Source organism: Lagopus leucura, unplaced genomic scaffold (genome assembly GCF_019238085.1).
Source record: "Lagopus leucura isolate 7727_CA_CO unplaced genomic scaffold, USGS_WTPT01 Super-Scaffold_806, whole genome shotgun sequence".
NCBI classification, from domain to species: domain Eukaryota; kingdom Metazoa; phylum Chordata; class Aves; order Galliformes; family Phasianidae; genus Lagopus; species Lagopus leucura.
The window spans coordinates 4,016,696-4,040,067 of record NW_024962260.1 but is presented as its reverse complement, the minus strand read 5'-3'; the positions used below and the strand labels follow the sequence as shown (position 1 = coordinate 4,040,067).

The window sequence follows — 23,372 nt, the reverse complement described above, 5'->3', positions numbered from 1 at the left end:
GGGCATGTGGGTATTTTCTTCATCATTTCATTGACTTGGGTGTCAGCAGTTAGCCAGGTTTTGGTTGCTTCTGTTATAGGACTGCATCCATTCTGCAGGGGAGGAAGAGAGACTGTTATTCTTTTGGTTTCCATCTTTCCTGGTAGTTTCCATGTTAGACTATCTAGGAGTATTCAGTTGTGTCTGCTTGAGATTTTGTTGTTATTGTTCAATAGCTGTATTAACACCTACTGTCCTTTAAGTCTTGCACACTATCTGTGACTGTGCAGCACTTTCTATCTTAATAATCTACTTGTCATTGTTTTTGGCACTTCTAAGTCTTTTTGTTGTTGGCATACAGGTAAAATTTCATCATGCTTTGACAGTGTTTTTATCTGTTTTAGCAGAAAAGGTTTAGATTTCAAGAATGAATTCAGGGGAAGTGTTTTATGCTGATTTTTTATCAGTGCGTTCCTGGGAACACGTTCTCAGGAATTGAAACTTGCCTTCAGCACTGATCCCTCAATTCAGTTCATGTTTTTGCTGTCTCCAAGGAAAGGCTGAGCAGGATTTTTTTCAGAAGTGCCCCTGGCTGCCCTAGCATTATGGTCAAACTGAAGAGTAAGGCAGTCCTCTCTGTCTACCCAGTTATCTGACTGAGCACTGACACTGGTTTCATCCACAAAGCTGCCTGCTTCAAGCTCAGTGGGAAGTAGGAGATGATGAAAAATGCATGAATCTGGAAGGCGAGAGCTGCCTAACCATCCTAGACAGTGCTCCAACTCGATCGTAAGGTAACGTGATATAAATGCCTTCCTCCTTATATGGGCTATTGGGAGGTGCCTCTTTCAGGTTCTAACCCAAATATTTATTTTGAGCTGGTCTTTCTATTACTATTTTAGAATAATTCAAGGGATTCCTCCACAGTCATAGGCCCAGAAAATGCAAAATAGTACACTTACGTAGTTTTTGAACAAGGTAGTTGCTCGCTTTTCGAGGACTAGAAGGGGCTTTATGCTGGTAGTATATTGCTTCTGCCTCTGTCCTATAGTAGTTTTCCCTTCTTCTGAGGCAGCTCTTGGTGCCAAGGAGACCAAAGGAGCCAGAGAACAGGAGAGGAAGATCGCAAATATGATTTCTGCATTCAATTGAAGAAGAGGAAAAAAAAAATACACTGAGTACAGTCTCAAACCTCTACATCATTTTTGCAAAACTCACTGGTTTTGTGCACCACACGAGCGTTCTGGAGCATACGGACTTCAAGCACCAGAGTGAAGGAGGAGCATCACCCATTGTAGCTGTGCAGCAAGGCTAAGTTGCACCCACCTGCTCGGCGTTCCATGGTGGCTCAGGCAGCAGGAGTCTTGTGAGATGCTGGTGTTCAAGCTGCTTGTTGGCTGGAGAGCTGTGGATGGGGACAGCTAGGTGGTGTTTAAGTACCATGACTTTTGCGTCAGTGGTTCTCTGTTTTTTTGCGGATGCTGGTGTGGGTTTTTTTCTTTTCTTGAAAGATTGCATCAAAAGTTGGTTCAAATGCGTCGTCACTGATTGTGATCTAGAATGCAGTTTCGAGCTGACACGGATGGTGTCTTGTATCATCAATTTGACTAGGAGTTCAGGATGCTTGGCTTAACCATCCCGTCTAAATCCTTGGGATCTCCAAACGGTACAATTTAGAGCATGAATTCTGTTGTGTTCTTCCTCAAACGTGATGAAGTGTGCAAGTACACAACTGGGTTCCTGAAGGCAGCAACAGTCTCCTGCAGGGGCCAGTGCAAGAGTGGGCCAATGCTGGATGCGAAAGAACCCACGAGGGACTCGTATGCAAGGCAGATCAGGCTTTGGATGAGTGTGCATAACCCTAGCTGGATCTCCATAACACCTCGTGTACCAGATGTAAGCCCCTGAGGCATGCCAGCAGAGGATGCCCAGGAACCACCTCTCAGCTTTTCGCCTTCTCTCTGACTCTGCTGAGGCTGTTTTCTCTGTGCCCAGGAGAACCTTATATGCAGCAAAACAGAAAGCCTGTTCCTAGAACTCAGAAACACGAGCCTGTGATCAGAAGAGGAGTTGCAGATCTGCTGATATTTTAGGACAGAAATTGAAGTAGAGGAAACTCTCATGAGTACACCTTTGTGAAAAGGTCGAGTGACAAGCTTTCACTTGTACTACTATGACTAGAGAAGTAGAGAAAAGCTAGAAAGTAGTGAGAGATTCAAAGACAAATGCATGCCAGGTCCAGAAAACTTTCAAGGAGCAACATTTCGGGAGTTAGTGTTTTCTGTGTGAAATTATCCATCTGACAATGAAAGGCCTGACGTACATAAGTTCCTATGGTCTCAGGAACTGCTTACTAGGAATGAACTGATTCCAAAAGCTTGAAAGGGAAAGGCATTTCCCCTGTACCATGTTGTGCTCAGGTCCAACTGGGCTGTAACTTCAGCCTCAGTGGTTGGCCTAAGGCCATGTTACTGAGCTTCACAAACCCAACAAGGTTCTTTTACTGCTCTCAGCAAGCCTGGGACTGAAGCAGAGGGGTGCAGCCAACCCATGGTGTTGAGCTGCTCTGTCTGGGAATAGGACAGTGTTGTTGCACAACCTGTGTTCCTGGTGCTAAACAGAACAAACAGAATATGTTATCATGGCCTGAGACGTGATGTACGAGTACCGTAGAGTGCTGGAGAAGAAGCAGGACAGCACAGTTCTGGCAGAGACTTCTTTTATTTAGAGTTACGTGTTATTTGGAGGTACATATTTCTTTGCAGAAGGTTGCCTTTAGGAACATCTCAACAAAGATACTGATGAGTATGGGTGGCTCCTTTCTGGTAGGAGGACTGCATCTTGGAGGGATACTTGTTTGGAAGTGCAGAAATGCAGTTGGTGAGATTCCTCATCTGCATTGCAACAGCAGGAGGCCATCAGGCACTGCCAGTCCCTTCCAGTGGCCCCAGGTGGGTGCCACAGGGGAGATGGATGAGGAACTGCAGCACTGTTCCTCCTGATGCAGCAATTAGTTCTAGAACCAGTTCTAGATTATCCCTGACGCAACTGCAATACAAATAAAGGAGGCTTTCATCTTGGCTTTTCTGCAGAATAAAATTCAGCCACTGGCAATGCTCTTTCAAAGAACTATAGAAAGTTTGACTCATTTTCTACTGGACTGAGGTTTGCCTGGTTATTCTACTTCATGCCATGCCCCAGTCTCATGCACGCTGCGCTTGTCCTTCCCTATCTGTGCAGCTGTGATAAGCTGCTGAGCTGATAAGGGAGCAGATTGATATCCGTCCTGTAAAACCCTGCATGAGTGGAAGTTCAGCTTTCCACCACATAATTGCTAGGCGCTGCAGAGCATCTGCAATTCATTTGGTGAAATGTTGCTGACATGGGTCTGAACACTCCCCAGAGTGGAATCTGCAGCCGTCACCTCCACACCTATCACTGGAAAAAAACAAAGAATCCTCTTGAGTGCAGAGACCTGAATCTGACCTCAGACAGAGCTGGGGCTTTTGTCCTGACGGGCAGCTACTTTTTCCAAGCAGTACTTTTAGCCATGAACTCGGTTTTCCAATAAGGTGCTTTTACAGCTTGCAGCTCACAGAGAACACGGCTTCTTCCTCCCTGAAACTCGAGTGACACTCAGGATATAGATAAGTGAAATGGTAAATGCCATGTCTCAGGTCCTCGGCCGGGGAACAGGGCGATGCTGCACCCCATGCATGCCTCCTGCTCTTTTCTTGCTGGGCTGCAGCCCCCAGAGCCTGGAGGAGTCCCTCAAAGCCTGGGATTTCTACCCAGCTTGCAGCCCCATAGAGCGCAGTCCGCAGTCCCCAGGACATCCGTGTCTGTGTCATTTCCTAGCGACGGGACGCGTTGCCAAGAGCCAGAGAATTCCTGCATGGCAGCGCCCGGCCCTCACAGCCTCTCGGCTGCTTTTCAGAAACACCTGCGGCGCCTGGGCCTGCGGGACTTCCCCTGCGGCCTGGGCAGCTGGGTAGGGGCTGGGGGCACAGCTGCGGGACAGGGAGCATCTGGAGGGGTTCTGCAAGGCGCTAACTGTTTCTCCACTCTCTGCAGAACAAGTCCCGCTTTGTCACGTATGCAGGCTCCTCAGGGCAGGAGGAGGAGAGGCTGCTGGGTGAGGAGAGCCCTGAGGCGCTGCTGGAGCTGCTGCGGGACCCGCGCAGCCCCTGGGCCCTGCCACCAGGCTGCAGCCCCCAGGACCAGCGCCTGCGTGAAGTGGCAGTGCTGGCTCCCCAGCTCACCTGCGGCACCCGTGTTCTCCGGCTCTTCAGGTCCCTGCGGATTGTTGGCAAGGATGTAAGTACAGCGGGATGGCAGACAGGGATGGGCTGGTGCACACAGCACTGCCTGTCTCCAGGCCAGGAAGCCGTGTCTTCCTACTGAAAGGGAAACCATCTTGGGAAAAACAGTTTCCCCAACGCAGGGTCTCCCCAGATTCTTTTATTGCAGCTGGAGTAGAGCTTCTGGCTTCCCTGCTCAGTTTGTTATGCACTAACCTGTGTTACACACTTGTGTGGATCAGCACTACGTATCTGTCAGTTCAGCTTAGGTGGCATGAGATGTCTCTGGGACACTGCGACCAAACCTAGCTCTTTGCAGGTGGAGGAAGTCGATGAGGAACTGTTGCAGTTACAGCACCTGGAAGAGCTCATACTGTGTGCCAACCAGATCAGCAGGATCACCTCAGCCAACCTGCCCCGAACACTGAAGGTGAGCAAGCAGTGCCTTGTGATGATGGGATGGGGAGAAGGGTCCCACCTGGGAATGCCACACAAGTTGAGCAGCTCAAGACAGATCGTTCCAAAGGGTGTTTGTTGTTCAATCTATTCTGGGCAGGTCCTGGAGCTCTGCTGCAACGCCGTGTCTGATCTGCAGGGTCTGTGTGCTCAACCTCCTCCAGAGCTGCAGCACTTGGGGCTGGGATACAACAGGCTGCATGGCCCTTTGCAGGACAAACACCTCACTGCAGACTTCTGGTAATGCCACAGCCAGATGTGTGCTCCTGAAGGCATGTGAGCAGATGTGAACAGATGACCTCCAGCCATCCAGGGGCCTGCATTAAGAAATTACAGCCCTTCAGCACCCTGTTTGGCACAGTTCCCATGTTTCTATGCATTTCCTTTTTCCCATGCTCTTCCCAAAGGCCCTGCTGGGAGTCCTCCCTGAGGAAGGGCCTAAAACTTAGGCTGTATCACTGACTGATGTGGTGGGGTGGTTAATGGATGCTAGAGTAAAAAGAGGCTTAATTATGGGGCAGACTGGCAGTGGATTGTGTGGCTCAGGAATTTGGAATTGGCTGCTGGTGCATTCTCCAGTTTGATTCAGTTTGTGCCACTGCAGGTTCTTACGCGGAGAAATCACAATTTCTGTTTCTTTTCTTGATCCTCAGAGGGGTCTTGTTTGCCTACCCTCATTAATGGATTTTCTCCTTCAGGCCAAATCTCATCTCGCTTGACCTGAGCTTTAATAATCTAACGGATCTGCTTGGGCTGGTCTCCCAGCTGTCCAGTCTGAAGAAGCTCCGCACCCTGGTGCTCCAAGGGAACCCACTGGCTCTCATTCCCGCTTACAGAGGCTTCGTTGTGGACAGCCTGCCCAAGCTTTCCTTCCTTGATGACATCCACATAGGGCTCGACGAGAGGTACCAGTTCCGTGGCTTATCGAAGCAGCCAGGTGAGCCTTTGTCTTAAACGTACTGGTGCTGAGCCCAACATTCAGTAAGTGGCTTCATCATGGTGGAGCTAGGAGACCTCAGGACTTACTGCATCCAGGATTGCCTGTCTTCAAAAGATCTTTCTCTGAGTCTTTTTTTTACCCCATCTGTGCAATGAAGGCAGCAATGCTGCAAATGTAGCAAAAGACAGTGAGAATCAGTTATCTGCTATCTGAAACGTACAAAGTACAAGATTAAAAAAGTTTTCATGCTAATTGTGTGACAGGAAGATAAGTGAGGGTTGTGTGAACCATTACTACGTTGGATCAAAATCTGCCCTGGCTCGTGCATCCAGGATCCTCGCAATCCAGGGATTTGGCACGTGTGTCTCCTTGTGGAAAACTCAGCAAGAAGGGAATGGCTGTGAGCAGGGTCTCTATGCCAGCTGATTCCCTCTGATTCTTCTGGCCCTGCAGAGAAGAGGCTGGAGGAGGAAGTCTGTCATGAGGAAGTGCTCACCCAAGGCTGGTCTGGAGCAGGGTGTGAACAATCCAATCTGGTTTCCGTAGCACTGGCTCAGTGTCATTGCCTGCCCCTGTCTTTGCTTTCTAGACCTGTCTGGTTTCACACTTTGTGTTTCCTTCTTGAGCTACTGAAAGAACATCATCTGGGAACGTGCTCTCGTGTTGCACTGCCAGCACAAATCGGTGCCACCTTTGCATGTGGCAAATCCCAGGCAGGGGCAAGGGCAGGGGGCTTCAGTGGGTGGGAAGGCCTTGATGGCCCCCCACTTGATGATGTTATGCTCTGGTAGTGCGTTATTGAGTCAAAAATGTTAAACAAGAGCCAAAGCAACTGAGCCAGATGTTGTGTGTGGCTTTGGAGTGACCTCATGTGGCTGTGGCTCGTCACAGCGTCTGCAAAGGAAGGCAGGGAGTTACGCTAGGCAGTAGAATTTGACATCCTGGATGTTTCTGCTTGTTCTGTGCTTTTCTTCCTCCTAAGCAGGGTTGTTTTCCCTTTAGAGCTGATAAAAAATGAAGCACGAGTGGTTGTGAGCATTGGGAAAATCAAGGGAGTTCCTGATCCTAGCACACTCCAGGAGCTGGAGATTGGGTCTGAGGCACCAGTGATCACCTACAGCTACTGTGTGACCTACGAGTTTGCAGCAGAGGAGACTGAGGATGGTGGCACTGAGGTTGGTGCTTAACTGAGCTCCTGAAAGCAATAGGCACTGGCAGGCCACGGTGGTGGGGACATCATCTCCAGAATGCAGAGCGAGACCATTCATAATGAACTACCATGGGCAACTGTAGTGCTAAGAACAGAATTCACACCTGGCCACATCCAGCAGCACCAGTCTATGCTGACCACGTTCCCTGTCTTTTCTGGGGAGCACTGTTCTGCACATGGAAGAGCATTTACAGCTCTCCTACTGCTGAGTGCTGCAGATCACTCTCCGATACTGGTGCCACTGTGCAGCTCACCTTTCTCTGCCCTTTCTCCTGGTGGCTGGAATGGGCTGGGGAATGGAATTTCAGAGGCATGCTGTCTTTGAGCCTGATGCAAGCACAACCAGACAAGCTCTGCCAAGAGGGAACATCTCTGTTCCAGGTAAAAATTCATCAGAGTCCTGTGGTGGCCACTCTGGATGTGGACAACTCTGCATGGGACTTGAGGGAAACAAAGGGCCAGCAGGAGTGTGCAGCCATGGAGGACCCTGCTGCACATACTGGTAATGAGGAATTACAAATCCTACATCCCCTGGCCAGGGTGGTTTATGGCTTTTCTAGAAATGTGGCATCAGCGCATCCCTTGTGGCATCAGCCACAGCTAGGCTGTTACTGAGGTTGGTGGATAATGAATTGGCATTGGTGTTGTCCTGGAGCCATTCCTGTCCTCAGGAAGTAAAGGTCTCTCTTCAAAAATCTTTGTCTTTGCACAGCAAAGGTGTTTGTCACCCCTGGAGAGCCCTGGGCAGAAACAATTGACTGCAGCTACAGAAAAGAGCACACTGCCAAGGATTTAGTGGGGCTGAAGGACTACCTGCGAGCTGGAACGATTGTCTCGGTAGTGGAGGAGAAGGTGGGCACGTGGAAGGTCTGGTGAGAGGGACAGGGAGGAGAAATTGCTGCCGGGGGAACCGGCAGTGGCATTAGAGGGCAGACTGGACTCCCTCTAGGAGGCAGCATTGCGCAGTCCTGCAGTACCTCTCTCCTGCAGGTGCTCTCGTGGCCGGTCAGTGCTGACTCCGAGGAAAATGCAGTAAAAAGTGGGAAGGAAAAACGGGGGCTAAAGAAGGACAGCGCCAAGGTAGGATGCTGGGAGGGAGCAATGTCCAAATACCATCTGACCTGTAGGAATAGCGATGAGGGAAGGACAGACCTTCTGTGTCAGTTTTGGGTGGGATGGTTTTCCTCCATCCTATACCTCTAGCCAAGGTTTCTTGTGCTATGGAAAGAAGGCAGCAACTAGTAGTATGCATTTTGGATGTAGATATGTGGGCTAAGGGCTGGGATGGAATTGCTTTCTGTCTGATATAGGGACCCAACGCACAGCTGACACTTGTGTCTGTACTGGTGCCCTGCAGGGTCCTGGGCCCAGAGACAAGCAGAAGAAAAAGAAGAAGAAGCCACGTGAGCTTCGCAGTGACCCACCTATTCAGAGGATCCTGGGCTCTGAGAGGGTGGCCCTGGATGCCTTGCTGGCCACTGAGACAGTGGTGGCAACTGTGTGTGACTTTGGGATCCTCATCACCGAGCAGCTGCTGCAGTCACCGAATCAGGAGGAGAAGCTGGTAAGGAGATGTCCTAGGGGGCAGGGAGACGTGGCTGAGGAAGGGGCTCAGCACATCCTGCCCTGCAGCATCCTCACATCCATCCCTCAGCTCCCTTCTCCATGAAATCCTCCTGAAATAACCTTGCTGGAGAAACACCTATCCATGTAGGCATTGTTATTTAATGTTATATTAGCAGTAAGTACTATTATTTTTCATGGGCCTGTGTTAAGAAAACAGATGACTCTATTTTTCCATCCAAAATGAAAGCTTTTGCTTCTTCCGATGCTCTTTCTCTCAAAACAACAACACACAGCAGCTGTTCTGAGACTTGCTGTTTCCTGGAGTCCCTTCTCTTCTCCAAGCATCTCTTCTGCTATGTTCCTGCTTTGTCATGCCTTTCTTCAGCTGTTTGAATGCCGGTGACAGAACCCAAGCAGCAATGGCTGTCACAAGATTGAATGAGGGCAGCGAATTTCGACACCGCCTGACTGTGGAAATGTCTGTCTCCACAGGACAAGAAAAAAGGCAAAGACAAGAGCAAAAAAACAAAAGCAAAGAAGGAAAGCCAGAAAGCCACAGCGCCTGCCAAAGGTGACCAAGGGCTGACTGGGCAGAGCAGTATGTGTGAGCAAACAGCAGCAGTGCCCAGTCCTGCAGCCAGCTCTGCGGAGCTGGGCACTAACTCAGGTCCTGAGCCCTGGCTGTGAATGCTGCCATTGATGCTGTGGGACAGGAGGGTTAGGCACACACCCGGGGACCTTGTTGTGTCTGGGCACGCACTGAGGGTGGGCTGCTGGCCTGCGTCCTGGGAGCAATGAAAACTCATGGCTCCTTGAGCCAGGGAACAGGGCAAGGCAGGTTGTGGGGTGAGATATTTGCTGCCTGTTATTTCAGCTGCCAAAAGCAGCCAGTGGCCTGGAGTGGTGCGGGCTGCTGGAGGGGTGATGTCTGGGATACACAATCAGGTCCTCATCCATTCCCAACTTATGTCTCAGAACACTTTGCAAAGAGGATTATTGTTCTTTCTAGTTGAGAGACGAAATGCACAGAGAGCCCTGGGTGCCCTGGCCTGGCCAGGAATAGACTCCACTCTGCTGTCACACTCAAAGAGGCAACCTGTCCCCTGCTCCTTGGTGCAGAGCTCATGGTTGTTCTGTCACCAACATTGCCTGGGCTGCTGGATATAGACCTCACTCTGCCTCTTGCAGGGATTTATTTTTTTGCTACAGAAACAGCAGCACCAGCACACCTGTGCAGGAGCAGGAGGAATTTTGAGAAGGATGAGATAGCTGAGAACGATGCTGAGAAGTCACTCGTGGGTCAAGGAGGGCTGCCTAAAAGAAGATTAAACCCCTTGAATCATCACTGTGCAGGTTCCCCATCATGCAGTGCTCATTTGCAATATGTGCTCAAATTGCAGCTGAAGTAGTGAGATGCTGTCATGCGACCGATGCTTTTTTCTTCTGTTCCACATGAGTGCCTGTATTGTGTGCATGCAGCAGCCCTTCCTTCTAGCTTGAGGAACAAACCCTGTGTGTTGGGGGTTGCATGGCCAGCACAGAGAGCAGCTGCTGATACAGGAAACACCGAGTGGTCAGAGACTCCAGGTTAATTTGGAGTCCCAGTTCCCTGGTGCAGGTTGGCGATGGCCACTGAGTGCATTTTTCAGAGCGCCTCAAAATCTGTTGAACCCGCAGCTCAATACCCCAGTGCTGACGGCCCCCGTGGCTGTGAGCTTCGCTGTGACTCATGCATCACTCCAACCACAAGGCTGTGGGGGCAGGTGGGCTGCTCGGTGTGTTGTGAGTCACCAAACCGCCCCGTGTCCTTTGGTTCCTTTGGTGTTCGTTCCCCACCAAACTGCTGTGGATTAATCACAGAATTGTAGGGGTTGGAAGGGACCTCCAGAGATCATCGAGTCCAACTCCAATCCCCCTGGAAATGCAGCAGCGGGGCACTGGGCAGCCTCCCAGCCCGGAGCTGAGGCTGATTTGCATCCCTCTGCCAGCACATGCACACGAATAATAAATCCTCTTAGGGACATTGGGATCTCTTCCAGGCAGCTCAAAGAGGGAAGGCAGGGAGCTTTGTCTCGAGCAAACTATTTGCCCGGGCATTGAAGGATGTCTTCGGAAGTAGTCTCACGTAGGTCTCACTTTAACCCATGGAATGATTTAGTCCCATCTCTCTTTTTTTATTAGAAATTACAGAGCGATTTTTGCAACAAAAAGCAAAATTGCACGCAGATTGATTGCCTTCTTAAAGATGCTTATTATGCTAAGTCGTATTCAAATAGCTTTTCCCTCAGGGCCCCGCCGTGAGTGCTAACTTGGTGAGCATACCCCCATGCACACAGCTGCTTTTCAGGCTACAAAGACAGAGACTGATTTACTGCTTTCCACAGGAAAGAGAAAAAACAGACGTTCTGCTGAGGAGGAGGAGGAGGGATGTGGGATGCAGCCGGTGCCGCTGACAGTTGAATTCCAGATGCAGCTGCTTCGGTGGCCCGCGGCCGGCACCCAGCAAGGGGAGAGCATGACCGAGGCTGCAGGGAAAGCTCAGTGATGCGTCCGTAGCCAAAGAGCGAGCAGCAGAGGTCAGTGAAATAAAACCCGCAGGGATGCTGCCATGCTGCTAGTTTGGCTGAATCAGTGGGAATGGAGGATGGCGGTGGGGCTCCTGCGGGAGCTGCAGGCGGTGGGCGGGGAGGGACGTGGGTGTGAGGTGCGGCTGGGGGGAGGCTGGGGTGCGATCTGCGTTGTGCGGTAGGAGGCTTGAGGTGCAGTGCTGTGTGTGTGCGCGCGAGGATGGGGGCACGGTGTGCGCGTTCATCTGGGCTGCAGCGTGCTGCGTGTGCGGGGATCGGGGCGTTCGGAGGCGTCGGATCCCAGGGCGGGCCGGGGGGCGGATCCCGGGGCGGGCCGGAGCTCCTGGGCTGCTCTGCGCGGCTGCGAGCGGAACGCGGCCGTGCGGTTCTCAGTGAGTGTCGGTGCGGCTGCGGGACGGGCCGGGGCGGACCGAGCAGAGCCGAGGGGGAGCAGCGCGCCGCGGCTCCCGGCCGAGCCGTGCTCTCCCTGACCAACAGCTCCGGAGCCCGGCTCCCCGCTCGTGTCCTGGTCGGCAGCGCCTCGCTGCTGCTGCCCCTGCTCCGAATCCGCAGTAAGACCCAGAAAATTCGGGATGGGAACGGTGGGGAGTGGTCCCTGCGGCACCGGCTGCGGCATTCCAGCGTTTCGCTGTCCTTTGCTGGGATCGTGTGCTCCGCTCCGCCTGCGGAGGGCTGCGGCTGCAGGCATGGGTGCTCTAGGATGGGAAATGGAAAGTGTAAGTTGGCTCGGTTTCACTGTTAAATGCTTCTCTCTCCTCACTCGGACAGGGCCTGCATTCTGCACCAGAGGTTGCAATGTATCCCAGGATTAAAAGCCTTGCACTTTCTGCCTTTTCAGTCACGCTGCTGGCATCTCTTTTTTACATCAGGAGAGAAACTAAGCTGCTAACGTCACCAGAGGACCAGAAGGTGGATGTAGCAGATCCCAAGCCTTTGGTTTTGGGCAATGCTGAACCCAGCAACTGTTTGCCTGACTTGGCCGTTGCCAATTCTTCTGTCTCCCTCCCAGAGCTTCACCGCGTCTTCCTGACTTACAGGCACTGCCGAAACTTCTCCATCCTGCTGAAGCCTTCCAGGTGTAGCCAAGAGACCTTCCTCCTGCTGGCCATCAAGTCTGCCCCAGTCAATATAGAACGGCGGGTGGCAATCAGGAACACGTGGGGCAAGGAGGTCTCCATCGGCGGCAGGCGCGTCAGGCTGGTGTTCCTTCTGGGGCGCTCGGAGGCCAAAAACCAGGTGCAGCCACTGCGCCAGCTGCTGGCTTATGAGAGCCAAGAGTTTGATGACATCGTGCAGTGGGATTTTGTTGACAACTTCTTCAATTTGACCCTCAAGGAGCTGCATTTCCTCCGCTGGTTCGTGGAGGACTGTCTGAAGGCCAGGTTTGTGCTGAAGGGCGATGATGATGTCTTTGTCAACACTTATAATATTGTGGAGTTTCTCCGGGATTTGAAACCTGAACAGGATCTGTTTGTTGGAGATGTGATCGCTAACGCCCGGCCCATCAGGAACACAAAAATCAAGTACTTTGTTCCCGAGTCCATGTACAGAGCTTCCTTCTACCCTCTGTATGCAGGCGGAGGGGGCTACGTGATGTCCAGAACGACAGTACAACGCCTCCAGAGCACCGCAGAGGGCATGGAGCTCTTCCCCATAGATGATGTCTTTGTGGGAATGTGTCTGGCAAAGATGGCAGTGGTCCCAATGAACCACGCTGGCTTTAAGACTTTTGGGATCCAGAGACCTTTTAATCCTTTCGATCCGTGCTTGTACAAGGAACTGATGGTTGTGCACAAACTAAACCCAACCGAGATGTGGATCATGTGGACGCTGGTGAGGGATGACAGCATTAGGTGTGCGGTGTCAGTAACACACTCCTACAGAAGGGGCTGGAAGTGAAGCTACGGCTGAGCACAGTGGCAGCTGGCTGTTGACAGATACAGGGTACTTAAACTAAAAATCAGGTTGTGGTAGAAGTGTTTTCTACTAACAGGTTATACTTGAGCCATGGGGTTTTGTTTTGCAGTTGGTCTTTTTCTGTCAGTGGGTTACTGAGGTGGTTGAATTGTCATGGGAAGGGCTCATAGGTTGGAGATGCAGCACAGGAACTTGGCTTGCTTCCTCCTGGCCGTGCTGGAACCTGGGTGAGCCACAGCTGCCACAGGTGACATGAATGAAGTGCCACCTCCACTGGAGGCTCGCAACACTGAGACTGGTGTCTAATTTGTTCTCTTGTAGGGAAGCTCATGATGACTAATGAGTGAGTGTACTTGAAATTAATCTTTTGAAATCAAGGCAAGGGTAGAACAGAGGCCAGCGTATGCTGCTGTGTGCACTGCAATGCAAATCTACTGTCCCAGATCAGCAATCCTGCAGGTCCTACAGGACACCAGGAGAAAGGGAAAGGAGTGGGAAAAGGAAAACAAGGCTTGGAAACATTTTGCCTTAACACAGCACAGTGATCACCCACTGATGTGAGGGACTGGGCTCCAACTCGAGCCGTTTGATGTTACAGAAGGTTATTTCAGGCTGACTTGCACTGGAAGCTTTTGCACACTTTCTGATTGGGTTTCAGAGAAGTGTGTCCTGAGTGGTAGTAAAGCACAGTAGCTGCAGCTTTTCAGGCTGTGTGGGAGGTGTTTGGGATTTATTTGGTTTGTTTGGTTCTGTAATGTTGAATATAAATAAAATACAGTTTTGAAAATGTTTTTATGGGAATATTCGCGTGTCTCCTGAAAGCTGAAAGAACTACAAGCAAAAAGAGGCTGACATCTGGCACTGGGTATGTGCAGGAAGGAGCCATCAATATTAAAGAGGATGGGGTTATGTAGAAATGGAAACTTGCCACATCCTCCTCTGTTCTCACCCCCCCCCCCAGTCCAGACATGATGTACAAATATGGAATCAGCAATTCAGCTGAGTGCTCTGAGTAATTAATCTGAGAAATGATTAAATTGAAGCTAAGTCTTGCTTATACTTCTATGAAGCTTCTCAGCTCTAGGGTGTCGTGCTGTGTGTGAGCTGGCAGTGACCTGGAAGCTTTAGAAAAAATCTAAGGAAAAAGAGGAAGTGTACAATTACAGAAATCAGAGTGTTTTGTGTTGTGCAGCTCATAGCTGTCTTGTGTTCACTGTCACCAAATGCGAGCTGGAGTTTTCAGAGGTGCCTGGGTAGTGCTACAAGGAGGAATTCCTTGTTTATGCTCCTTAGAGACCTGAAGACACCCCTAGCCCAGAGATGTGACATGCATCCTGTGGAGGCTGGCTGCCAGTGTGGGGTGCAATACTGTCAGTTCTTGCTTAATAGTGTATTTTCTTTGCTGCCTTAGCTTCTTAAAGCACCAGGTGTAGTTTTAATTTAGCTTACTGTGTGACCCAGGCTCTTATAGCATGAGTTGCAACCCCAGTGTAAGCTTCTTCTGCTAGGTGTCAGTAGGTGTGTCTGAGGAAATTAAGGGCGACCTGTGTCCATCCTCAGCAAGCTCCTGAACAAGCTGCTAGCATATTTCTCACTGCAGCCCGAGCAGTATTGTCTGAGATGCTGTCTACAAGTAGCTTCAGATTAATTGGCTTTGTAAACAAGGTTGAGTATCAGGCAGCAAAACTTGGTTTCTCAGCTCTGTTTTCTGTGTACTACTGCTTGTTCCAGAGAAGGGATGTGACAGAGCAGTTTGGTATGATGTGAACTGCTGTGGCAGCTTTTTTCTGTTCCCCTAAATGATTCCAAACGCAAACTCAGTAACATCATGCAGTGAGTGATGTTGTGGCTCTTCTGGGCTTAAGTGCGTTGGTTAATTCCTGATGTGCAACTCACTTCTCACTGAAGGTTTGGGGCTTTTTCCACTCCATTTTGGAGGTAATGTCAAGCCACTCATGAATCTGTTTCTCTTTTTGATTTGAGCTGACTTGCCACTTCCACATCCGCAAGTCTGAGGTGCGTAAAGTCTGGGTCATACTGTAAAACAAGAAGTGGGCAAGAGGGGGTGGGGCAGACTCTGCAAGGGGAGGAATAGGTGGGAATTTTCCCAGCTCCTGGGTTGATGTTCATCTCCCTTAAGCCAAACCCCTGCGGAAGTATCAGAGTTACTGCAGCATCTTGACTGCTACACAACCTGCACGCACGTTTCAGGCAGTGGTTTGGCAGGAGTTCTTAAACTGCTGCACAGAGCAAATAAGAGCAGCTGTGGTTAGAAGGCTGACCTGAAGCTGCAGTTAGCTCTTAAGGGTGTGGCTGTGTCACATTTACAACTGATCGTCTCAAGGTATTAGGGATCTTCCAAATGCTCAGCCCTGAGCCTCCTTTGGGACCCTCTACCATCCTCCTTAGATACTGCAGCATCCAGTCAGGAGCAGGAGCAAAGAAAGGGTGGTTGTTTTGTTTGTTTGTTCTTAAAAACTCTTTTACCTTTTAATTTGTAAGTGTACAATGGTGTGCAGCTGAGATTGCAGTTGTTCAAAGGCAGACAAAATGAGACAAAGGCTCATGTTACAGCTGAAAAAATACCTTGTCAAGCAGAACTCAGTTTAGTAACAGCAACCTCAACACAGATGTAGTGCATCTGATGTTAGCGTGCAGTGCGAAATCTTAGGATTGTGTGCCTTCTCAGAAAAACTGATGAATGGGGATTAACTGAGTCCAACCAACACTGATAAAGTTCTATCTCATCAACGCTATTCTACACAGCAATCTCAGCTGAAGTTTTATTGTTTGTACAGTTAACAGTGCAAATTTCACATTAAGCTGTTAAGTTAGAAAATGAACACAAAGGAAGATACCTGTGGTTTTGAAGTCTGTAGTGAAACACTAAGATCACAGAAAGAGAGAATGAAGATTATTTTTTTGAAACTTTTGCTGGAAAGCGCTCAAATATGTAAAACTCACTTTTGTTGACTGCTTTATAAAATCTGCAGCAGTTTCCACAACTACTTTGTAACCACAATGCCATGAAAATCAAATCTCTTCCTTCCTGGGGAAGGCAGATACATTACAAGTACTGGCTCTTGGGTGAAAGAGGCTGTCATACCGAATTGTGCACAACTTCTCTAAGATGAACTTGGGTAACTCCATAGCAGGTTGTCAGCTCTACAGCAAACAATTCCCCTGACTGCAATTAAGTGCAATTAGATATAGCTATCAGACTCAACACTGTTACAAGCTTTTAAGTCAAAACTGAAAACAGCACTTAATCTTTTATCTATGGTAACATTTGGAATGAAATGAATTTGCCCAATTTAATAAAGATATCTACTAACAGACATCATTTACTATACAGGTTAAAACCAGTAACTTTTAAATACACTTCTTTGGTTGATACCTACTTAGGCTCTATGTTAGAGAGCTCTCACAAACATAACAAAGCACTGCTAGGATCTTCCCAGCAGACAAAATTAACAAGCTATTGTTGATAGCAATTTACACATTTGCATAGTTAAACACTTAAATAACTGAATCCATAATTATAAACACAGTCAAGGCCTTTCAGATTCTTGGAATTGTCTTGATCTGTCAAGCAAGCCTATCTGAGGGTAAGGGGTGGAAGTGGAATCACAGGCTTATTTCAGAGGTTTCCTGCTATCCAACACTTAAAAGTTTGGAACCCTTCAATTTCTGATTGATTCTCACATATTCTAAAATGACACTTAAGTTCATGTCAGTCTTCCCGAAGATAAGGGTCCTCACCTGCATCTGTACTTCCTAAAGTACCCTGAGGCAACGAAGATTCCTCTCCTTGAGCTTTCAGGAGCTCCTCTGTTTGAGCTTCAGCTAACTTGGTCTCTGCCTTCTGGGACAGCTGCCGTACTTCTTGCACCTGTGATTTGATTAGCTGGATGTGGCTTTGAGCTGTCACCGAGGCTTGATCTGCACCTGAAAAGCAGTCATTTAAATATATAGGGTTAGAAGAGAACTGAGCAAACCTTCAATTAAGGAAGGAAATGTCTGTAGTTCTCACCTGCTTTGCTAAGTGTTTTGATGGTTCTTGGGCTATATTAATGCTAAACTCATTTACTGTTGATTTACCTTAACCAATACCCTACGTGAAGATTTTTGTGCCCTCCTAATTCTTCCCTCCCAGCCAGGTTTCAACCAGGATCCAATCAGGCTGATCAGCTTGTGCTGCCGGGCTTGAAAACGAAGCCCTGCCCACTCATTGCCGCAGGCACTTTTGGTTCTTGTGCAGTACTCCAACCGACCATCATCTGAGACGCTGCTGAACGTAGAAACTCTATGCTCCTACAGATTCTACATCTTTTTCAAGTTTCATCAGGAAATTGCACCTACACAGGTAGGCTGTCCCTATGTATTTACTGTTTTCCTTCTTTCTCTGCCCCAATATTTTCTGATCTGCCCTAAGTCAGTCCATAACTCAATCTCAGAGCTATCAAGTCTCTGCACACTTTTGTGAAAGCTTTTACGTAGGGAGAAAACAAAATTTGTATCATAACTGAGTGAAAGGTAAATATTTTCACTCTTCAGTAAAAGAGGATCTAGCTAGGGGCACCAGCTAGGCTCCAGGCATTGAAGCACGTTTGAGCACTGCATTTGAAAATAACACTTTGTCAAATATTTTCTGGCATGGTTCCTATCAATATAAACAATATACGAAGTTTCCAGCCCTGGTTCCCAGGACATCTGTACTAGAGCTGTAGCCAACAAAGTAAGTTCTTAGCACTGCTAACAACCAGCATTAATTCTAAATTGGTACATTATTGGAATTTATATTCCCTCTCTTTCCCAACTCCATTCTCATAGAATAAATACTGCCTACATGTTAAGTGAAGGATTCTCAGTATTTCTGCTTGAGCATACCTGATTGATACGCAGCTTCTGCTGCCATCTCTGAAAGACGTAATGCTGTCATCCAGCTGGATTCTAGCTTTAGGTATTCTTGCTGTTTTGTTGTCATCTAGGAGTAAAATGATTATCCAATTTGACATGAGAATATCTGAATGCTGTTCCAAACAGTACCTCTGTGAAAAGGTGAGCAAGTGACGGTACAGCTTTCTGAGAAAAGCTGAAGAGGCAAATTGCTGACTGTGATACAAGTTGCAGCTAGGTAAGTTCCTCAAAGGACAACCTTGTAGTTTGTTTAGAAAATGGGGAGGGTCTGTGTCTTTGTATGGAACAGATAAGGCATGTGCCAGGAGACTTTGTATGGAATAGTTAGGGGAGGTTCCACCAGACACTGTGAACAAATAAGGTTCCAGGACTCTTTGTATTGAATACACCTGCCCCTCCAGGAAGACCTCTGAACGTGTATCAACTAAAGGCCTTTTTGGGCAACATATGGGAAGGATAGTATCTGCCACACACCCAGTGCTGTTAGTAAAAAATTCCTACTTTGTAACACTCCAACTTAAGACTTAGAGAGTTTCCTGATTGACTGTTTCGTGGTAACAACTGAAGGGAGATGAAGGCTTACATCAACTCTGGCTCCTATTACCACCTGCCAGACTGCATCCACTTCGTCTGAGTTCATCTTCCCAAGAAGATTTGTGTATTGCTTGTAGAGAGACACCAACGTATAAACTGCCTGCAAAGGGATCGTTTCACACAGTTACGTGAAAATCTATAGATGTTGGCTCACTGTTAGCTGGTGTTAATGAGTCATAGAAAGCAAAAGAACTAACCTGGCTGTATTTAATCTCCAGTATATGCAGTGGGTAACAAAATCGTTGAATACTTCCCAAGGTGCTTTGCTCTTAAGTTTGCTGTTAAACATGTTGAAAAAAGCAAGGAGTATACTCTGACTCGAGCACCAGAACTTTGATGCTCCAAGATTGCACATCATCATGGGCTTCTCGGGATTCAAAGCATGCAACCACTCTGATTTCCTACTCTGAAAGCCCACTGCTTCCTACCTATGCTAGAACAGTTCCTTGCAGTACCACAGAAATATATTTGTACTGGGAAAAACAGAAATATGTAAAAGTACATTAGCCCATGGAAATTTTGGAGATACCAATACAATTTGCTGTCTGCCTACCACAGGGTCAAAGTACTATTCTTCATATACTTGCCATAGCAATGAGGCAATAATACTTGTGAAATTGAAAAGGAAGGAATGCAAATACTCCTTTCAAGTTAGCACTTCTTTCTAAAATTAAAATTGTATCTTGTTGTTTCAAGTTTAAGTATGGCTTATTCCATTCTTCTGATGAAACTCAAATTTATGGACCTAGAAATAGGCACAGAGAGTAAATAAAATATAGGGCAGCATATCCTACGTACTCAATGTGCAGAAATCTGATAGCTGCCCTTCAGTTCTGCTCCGAGTAACTGGTCTGATTTTCTTCAGCCTCAGTTCTGAAACACAAGTCCCTTCAACTTAAGTTCAGGATCAGAGGAAAGGTCTAACAAACCTAAAAATAACTTTAACATTTAGTGTAGTAAGACAGTAGTGAGAGCCACTCCAGAATTTCCCAGGGACCCAAAAATCAAAGTGCATAATCTCTCATCTTACCTTTGTATACTCTGTCAGTGCTTCAATCAGTGCGTATGTTGTTTGAGAGAGGAGAGTGGAAGTACTGTCTGTTACCAAACAAACGGCTCTCTTAATCAAGGCGTCGTTACTGAGAGAAGCTGAGTTCTGTTTCTGAAATACAACAAGTTTGCATTATCCTTACACTGACTTCCATTTATACATTATTGGTAACTAATAATAAGAAAAAGCACCACTGCTAATCACAAGGCTGGACAGCCTAGAGCAAAATACTAGTACGAATTTCTCTGTAAAACAAGACCATTTTATTTTTCCTGCAAATTTATTACTGAAGGTAAACACTGTCTTTCTCATTTCTTTAACAACTGCAAGGCATCAACAGCTGTGATCCCTAAGGCAGAACCAAGAAGGTACAAAGGAAAGCGTAAGTACCAGCTTATAAAATGCTTTGAAAATTTTTGAGTATTTGGGACATATAAGGAAGGCTTTCTAACATGCAGGGCTGCACGTCCGTCACCAGAGCTCCCTTACCTCCACGACCGGGACAGCACACAGCGCAGCTCCCAGCCCTGCGCCCACCGCGCCGTGCCACCGCCCGGCCCCACCAGGAAGGCAGCGCCTGCTGCTGCTGGCCAGCGCGGGGCGGCCGAGCCTGGAGTGCGAGAAACAGAGCGAGCAGTTACAGCAATTACAGCAATAACAGAGCAGGGACGATCTGCAGCAGCTGGGTGCGTGACCCAGAACGGTGCTGTAATCACAGCCGATGGGCACACCGGTTATCGTCACGATGCTGAGGTATGAAGGCAAGAAACAGCAGCTGGGCACAGCGACTGTTTGTCTCACCGGGTGCCAACGCATCGCTAACACTGGGTAACACCGACAATCAAGGTCTAAAGCGTGTTTAAAAGCGGAATTATTTCCCTTTATTTTCTGAAAATAACCGGTCGGTTTTCCTCCCACGCTGCATGCTCCTAACCCAGGTGGGCACCGCCGCCCCAGCCCGGCCGCCCGTAAGCGCGGTACCTCAGGAGAGACCGCCAACCGCGCAGCCAGAAGGACTGCGCCGCCATCTTGGGAGTGGGCGGTTCGCCGGAAGTGACGTCACGCTGGGGTTTGGTGGTCCGGAAAGGCGCGTGCGCAGAGGGCGGGCACGTGGGGAGGGCGCGAGGCGCTGTCATGGGGTAACGGTCGCTGTGTGGCGACCACAGCGTTCCTCGGCGCCGCGCGGGAACGTTCCCGCCGCGCTCAGCCCTCGCGCTTCGCACACGCTCGGCTCCCTCCCGCTCTGGTCCATTTCATCTTTACTTTTCCAGAGTATGTGGTACTGCTTTGTCTCTGGCTAGATGTACAGCTGTGGTAATCCCCAGTGTTTCCAGTTAAGGTTTCCTATACAGTCACACGTGAAAGGCCTAATAAGATCAATTAATTCTGTTTGCACTGCGTATACCAGAAATTCCCATCTGTTCTCTGTGAGACTCAGCCGACATAGTCCAGTTTTAGCAAAGCAGGGCTGCAGCTCTGCCACATCCTAAAGCTTCCCCTGTATTTTAAGTATTTACTGAAAATCACTGAGCTTTAGAATGCCAAATGGCAGCACTGTAGATATGTGGTTTTGCTGCTCTCCCTCAGTGTACCTCACAGAACTGTAGGAAGCTTTGTGCAGGATTGCTGCATCCCTTCCTTTCCTGTGGGTCCCTGGGGTGGGGAGGGAATCGCTGGGCAAAGCTGCTGGGAAGGCAATGCCTGGGCGGCAACAGAACTGGAAAGAGCAACACAGAATGGTGCGTTCATGTAGATGGTATTTCTTTTAATCTTTCTTTTTTACATAAGAAAATAAGATTGTGATGAGGTGGTAACGGAACAAAATGCTTGCAGAGTTGGTGCAGGAGGAAGGGGCTGCCATCCTGTGCGCTGAGCAGATGTGTGGGACGAGCTGTGCGGTGGAGCCAGGTGCTTCTGGGCAGCCCAGGACTGCAGGAGCAGGGAACAAGTTGTCATTTGAGCACCAAGAAATACGTCGTCCAGCCAGCCAGCAGGAGCGCTCCCACCAGCACGGTGTAGCTGAACAGCACAAACACCAGCAGCTCCCGCAGCACCTTGAGGAAGTGGATGGCAAAGGAGTCCGGCATCGTTCCCTGCAGCACCGTGATGCAGGTAGGGTGTCTGGGGATGGCTGCAGCCGTGCTCCTCCCCACTCTGTACAAAGGAAAACCAGAAGGATAGAATGACGTCTTTCCCAGCAGGATGGTGGAGCTTTAGGGAGAAGTGGTTGTGTTCAGGAGAGGTAAAGGCCACCCATCCTTTTACAAAAGTTGTTCATTACTGAAGTGTCACATTAGACTTGTGCAAGCTTGTTCAGGTCTTTGCAGGGTTACCAAGCTGTGCAGTGTTAACAAGGAGTTAGAGATCTGATCAAAGTCTCTAAATCAGGACTGGTTTTTAAGCAAATTACAATACAGATGCGCGTATGGTGTACTCTGTTGTGCAGGCACAGAGCAGTGGCCCCAGTTCAGTTAGATCCCAGTATCCTTCCCCCGTGTCAGTGGCTGTGCATCCAGTAAGCTTCACATGCCAAGCATTCACTGATGACGTATTACCAACAGTGTGTTCTGATCAAAGTGGTCAATGCCTTCAAGGAAGCCACCATTAATATTTAATGATATAATTGCGTCTTAATGGAGATACTGGCACAAACAGAGCCTTTTGTTTAAGAGAGAAGAAAACTGGGGCTTAAATGCAACTTCGCACAGGCAAATATTTCTATCCATCTCAGCTTAAAAATAACCTTCAAATGGGAGACATAGGGTGAGACGTTACAGAATTCATCTTCTATCTGTACTTTAAAGTTATAGTACATGGTGATTTAGAAGTTGCTTGTTTGTTACTTTGATATAAAATCTGAACATTTCATGAAAGTTGCTCACTCCTTAGATTTAATACAGTGAAAACCTGACTAAAAAATTCTCCTGTCTCGCTGAGTCACGTTATTTTGGTCAGAGCCGTGCCTGATCTAAGGTATCCACACTCTTGGTCAAGCACATAAATGGAATTTAGAACCAGATTTCAGATAAAGCTAACCTAAAAAGATTCTCATCTTCTAAACAGTCTATAGCCAGCAAAAGCAAATTGAATTCCTGTCCTGCCAATTTGGTACATATTTTTAAGAAGTACTTGTGATGAAAAATCCACGTTTTGATTAAAATTAAGTCACTCTTTTGGTCTTATTGAAGACCAATCAGATGTTTCCTTCCAATCTCAGGTGTATGCATATTACAGGAGTGCTTACATTTTAAAACCAGCTGTGGTTTCCTAGTTGTTCAAAGTTTCCTATTTATAGTCTTTACACGACTTTTAATTGCCTAAAGAAATACTGACAAAGACATAAACTGCTTACCCAGGTAGATGAGGGGATCTGCTTCGACAAGTTCCTGTTTCTCTCTGGTTTTGTTGTGCCGCCGTCCCTTGAATTCCTGGCTTCTGGCTTGTGCTGTAGTTTGATCCCCTTCTGATCTGCTCATCCAGGAGCCAGGAGTAATGAGGTTGTACTTGCAGCCCACGAGGACTAATGCACTAGGTGTGGTCAGGACCAATTATTGTATGACAGAGCGCCTTTGCGGCACAGCAGCACGGAGCTCTGTGAATCGCCCCCCTTCCCCGGAGAGCTTTTGTCGACAGCTTTCTGTGAGTTGAAGCACCAGGCTTTCCCAGTGTTACCAGTCAGAGCCTCCATTTGTTTATATGCCTCTTTTTTTTTTTTCCTGTAATGAAGTATTATGTCATCTAATGCTTTTTATGCTGCAGCTCGGATATCTGGAAGGCTCCTGTTCTCTGAGGGCCCGGTGCTTGTGGGGCACTGCAGGAGCAGGATGCTTGCACGTAGCTGGGGGTTGCC

At 48.3% G+C, this 23,372-nt stretch overlaps 3 protein-coding genes and 1 long non-coding RNA gene across 5 annotated transcripts; 2 read left to right on the top strand and 2 right to left on the bottom strand.

The window, feature by feature from the left end:
• The first annotated feature begins 3,874 nt into the window (after positions 1–3,874).
• Positions 3,875–9,139, top strand: LRRC43 (leucine rich repeat containing 43). The gene is made up of 11 exons (XM_042865901.1): positions 3,875–3,970; positions 4,054–4,296; positions 4,600–4,710; positions 4,837–4,976; positions 5,435–5,673; positions 6,679–6,851; positions 7,268–7,388; positions 7,599–7,738; positions 7,877–7,966; positions 8,244–8,450; positions 8,945–9,139. Exons 1-11 carry the CDS (start codon positions 3,875–3,877, stop codon positions 9,137–9,139), a joined length of 1,755 nt encoding a protein of 584 aa, XP_042721835.1.
• Positions 9,140–11,239: 2,100 nt separating this feature from the next.
• Positions 11,240–13,746, top strand: B3GNT4 (UDP-GlcNAc:betaGal beta-1,3-N-acetylglucosaminyltransferase 4). Its single transcript, XM_042865900.1, has 2 exons — positions 11,240–11,756; positions 11,879–13,746. Exons 1-2 carry the CDS (start codon positions 11,240–11,242, stop codon positions 12,937–12,939), a joined length of 1,578 nt encoding a protein of 525 aa, XP_042721834.1. The 3' UTR covers positions 12,940–13,746.
• A 1,980-nt stretch (positions 13,747–15,726) lies between these two features.
• Positions 15,727–20,575, bottom strand: DIABLO (diablo IAP-binding mitochondrial protein). 2 transcript variants are annotated; one of them, XM_042865677.1, is made up of 6 exons: positions 20,504–20,575; positions 20,012–20,132; positions 19,502–19,633; positions 18,461–18,571; positions 17,848–17,944; positions 15,727–16,905 (listed from the first exon to the last, which is right to left on the bottom strand). In XM_042865677.1, exons 1-6 carry the CDS (start codon positions 20,548–20,550, stop codon positions 16,691–16,693), a joined length of 723 nt encoding a protein of 240 aa, XP_042721611.1. In that variant the 5' UTR covers positions 20,551–20,575; the 3' UTR covers positions 15,727–16,690. The 2 variants fall into 2 exon arrangements, with proteins under 2 accessions (XP_042721611.1, XP_042721610.1); XM_042865676.1 differs by having other exon boundaries at positions 20,012–20,527.
• A 691-nt stretch (positions 20,576–21,266) lies between these two features.
• Positions 21,267–23,316, bottom strand: LOC122176784. The gene is made up of 2 exons (XR_006177835.1): positions 22,875–23,316; positions 21,267–21,676 (listed from the first exon to the last, which is right to left on the bottom strand). It is a non-coding gene; the product is annotated as an uncharacterized LOC122176784 (long non-coding RNA).
• Positions 23,317–23,372: the final 56 nt, after the last annotated feature.

Bases quoted from the DNA above. Each gene is read 5' to 3' on its own strand.
- LRRC43 (XM_042865901.1), top strand. From the start codon at position 3,875: ATGGCAGCGCCCGGCCCTCACAGCCTCTCGGCTGCTTTTCAGAAACAC. The intron at 4,297-4,599 runs GTAAGTACAGCG...AGCTCTTTGCAG, and splicing joins TGCGGATTGTTGGCAAGGAT to GTGGAGGAAGTCGATGAGGA. The intron at 7,389-7,598 runs GTAATGAGGAAT...GTCTTTGCACAG, and splicing joins GGACCCTGCTGCACATACTG to CAAAGGTGTTTGTCACCCCT.
- B3GNT4 (XM_042865900.1), top strand. From the start codon at position 11,240: ATGGGGGCACGGTGTGCGCGTTCATCTGGGCTGCAGCGTGCTGCGTGT. The intron at 11,757-11,878 runs GTAAGTTGGCTC...CTGCCTTTTCAG, and splicing joins TAGGATGGGAAATGGAAAGT to TCACGCTGCTGGCATCTCTT.
- DIABLO (XM_042865676.1), bottom strand. From the start codon at position 20,338: ATGCGTTGGCACCCGGTGAGACAAACAGTCGCTGTGCCCAGCTGCTGT. The intron at 17,945-18,460 runs GTAAGCCTTCAT...TTTTACTCCTAG, and splicing joins TAATAGGAGCCAGAGTTGAT to ATGACAACAAAACAGCAAGA. The intron at 16,906-17,847 runs GTATGCTCAAGC...ACTGCTTTTCAG, and splicing joins AGAAGCTGCGTATCAATCAG to GTGCAGATCAAGCCTCGGTG.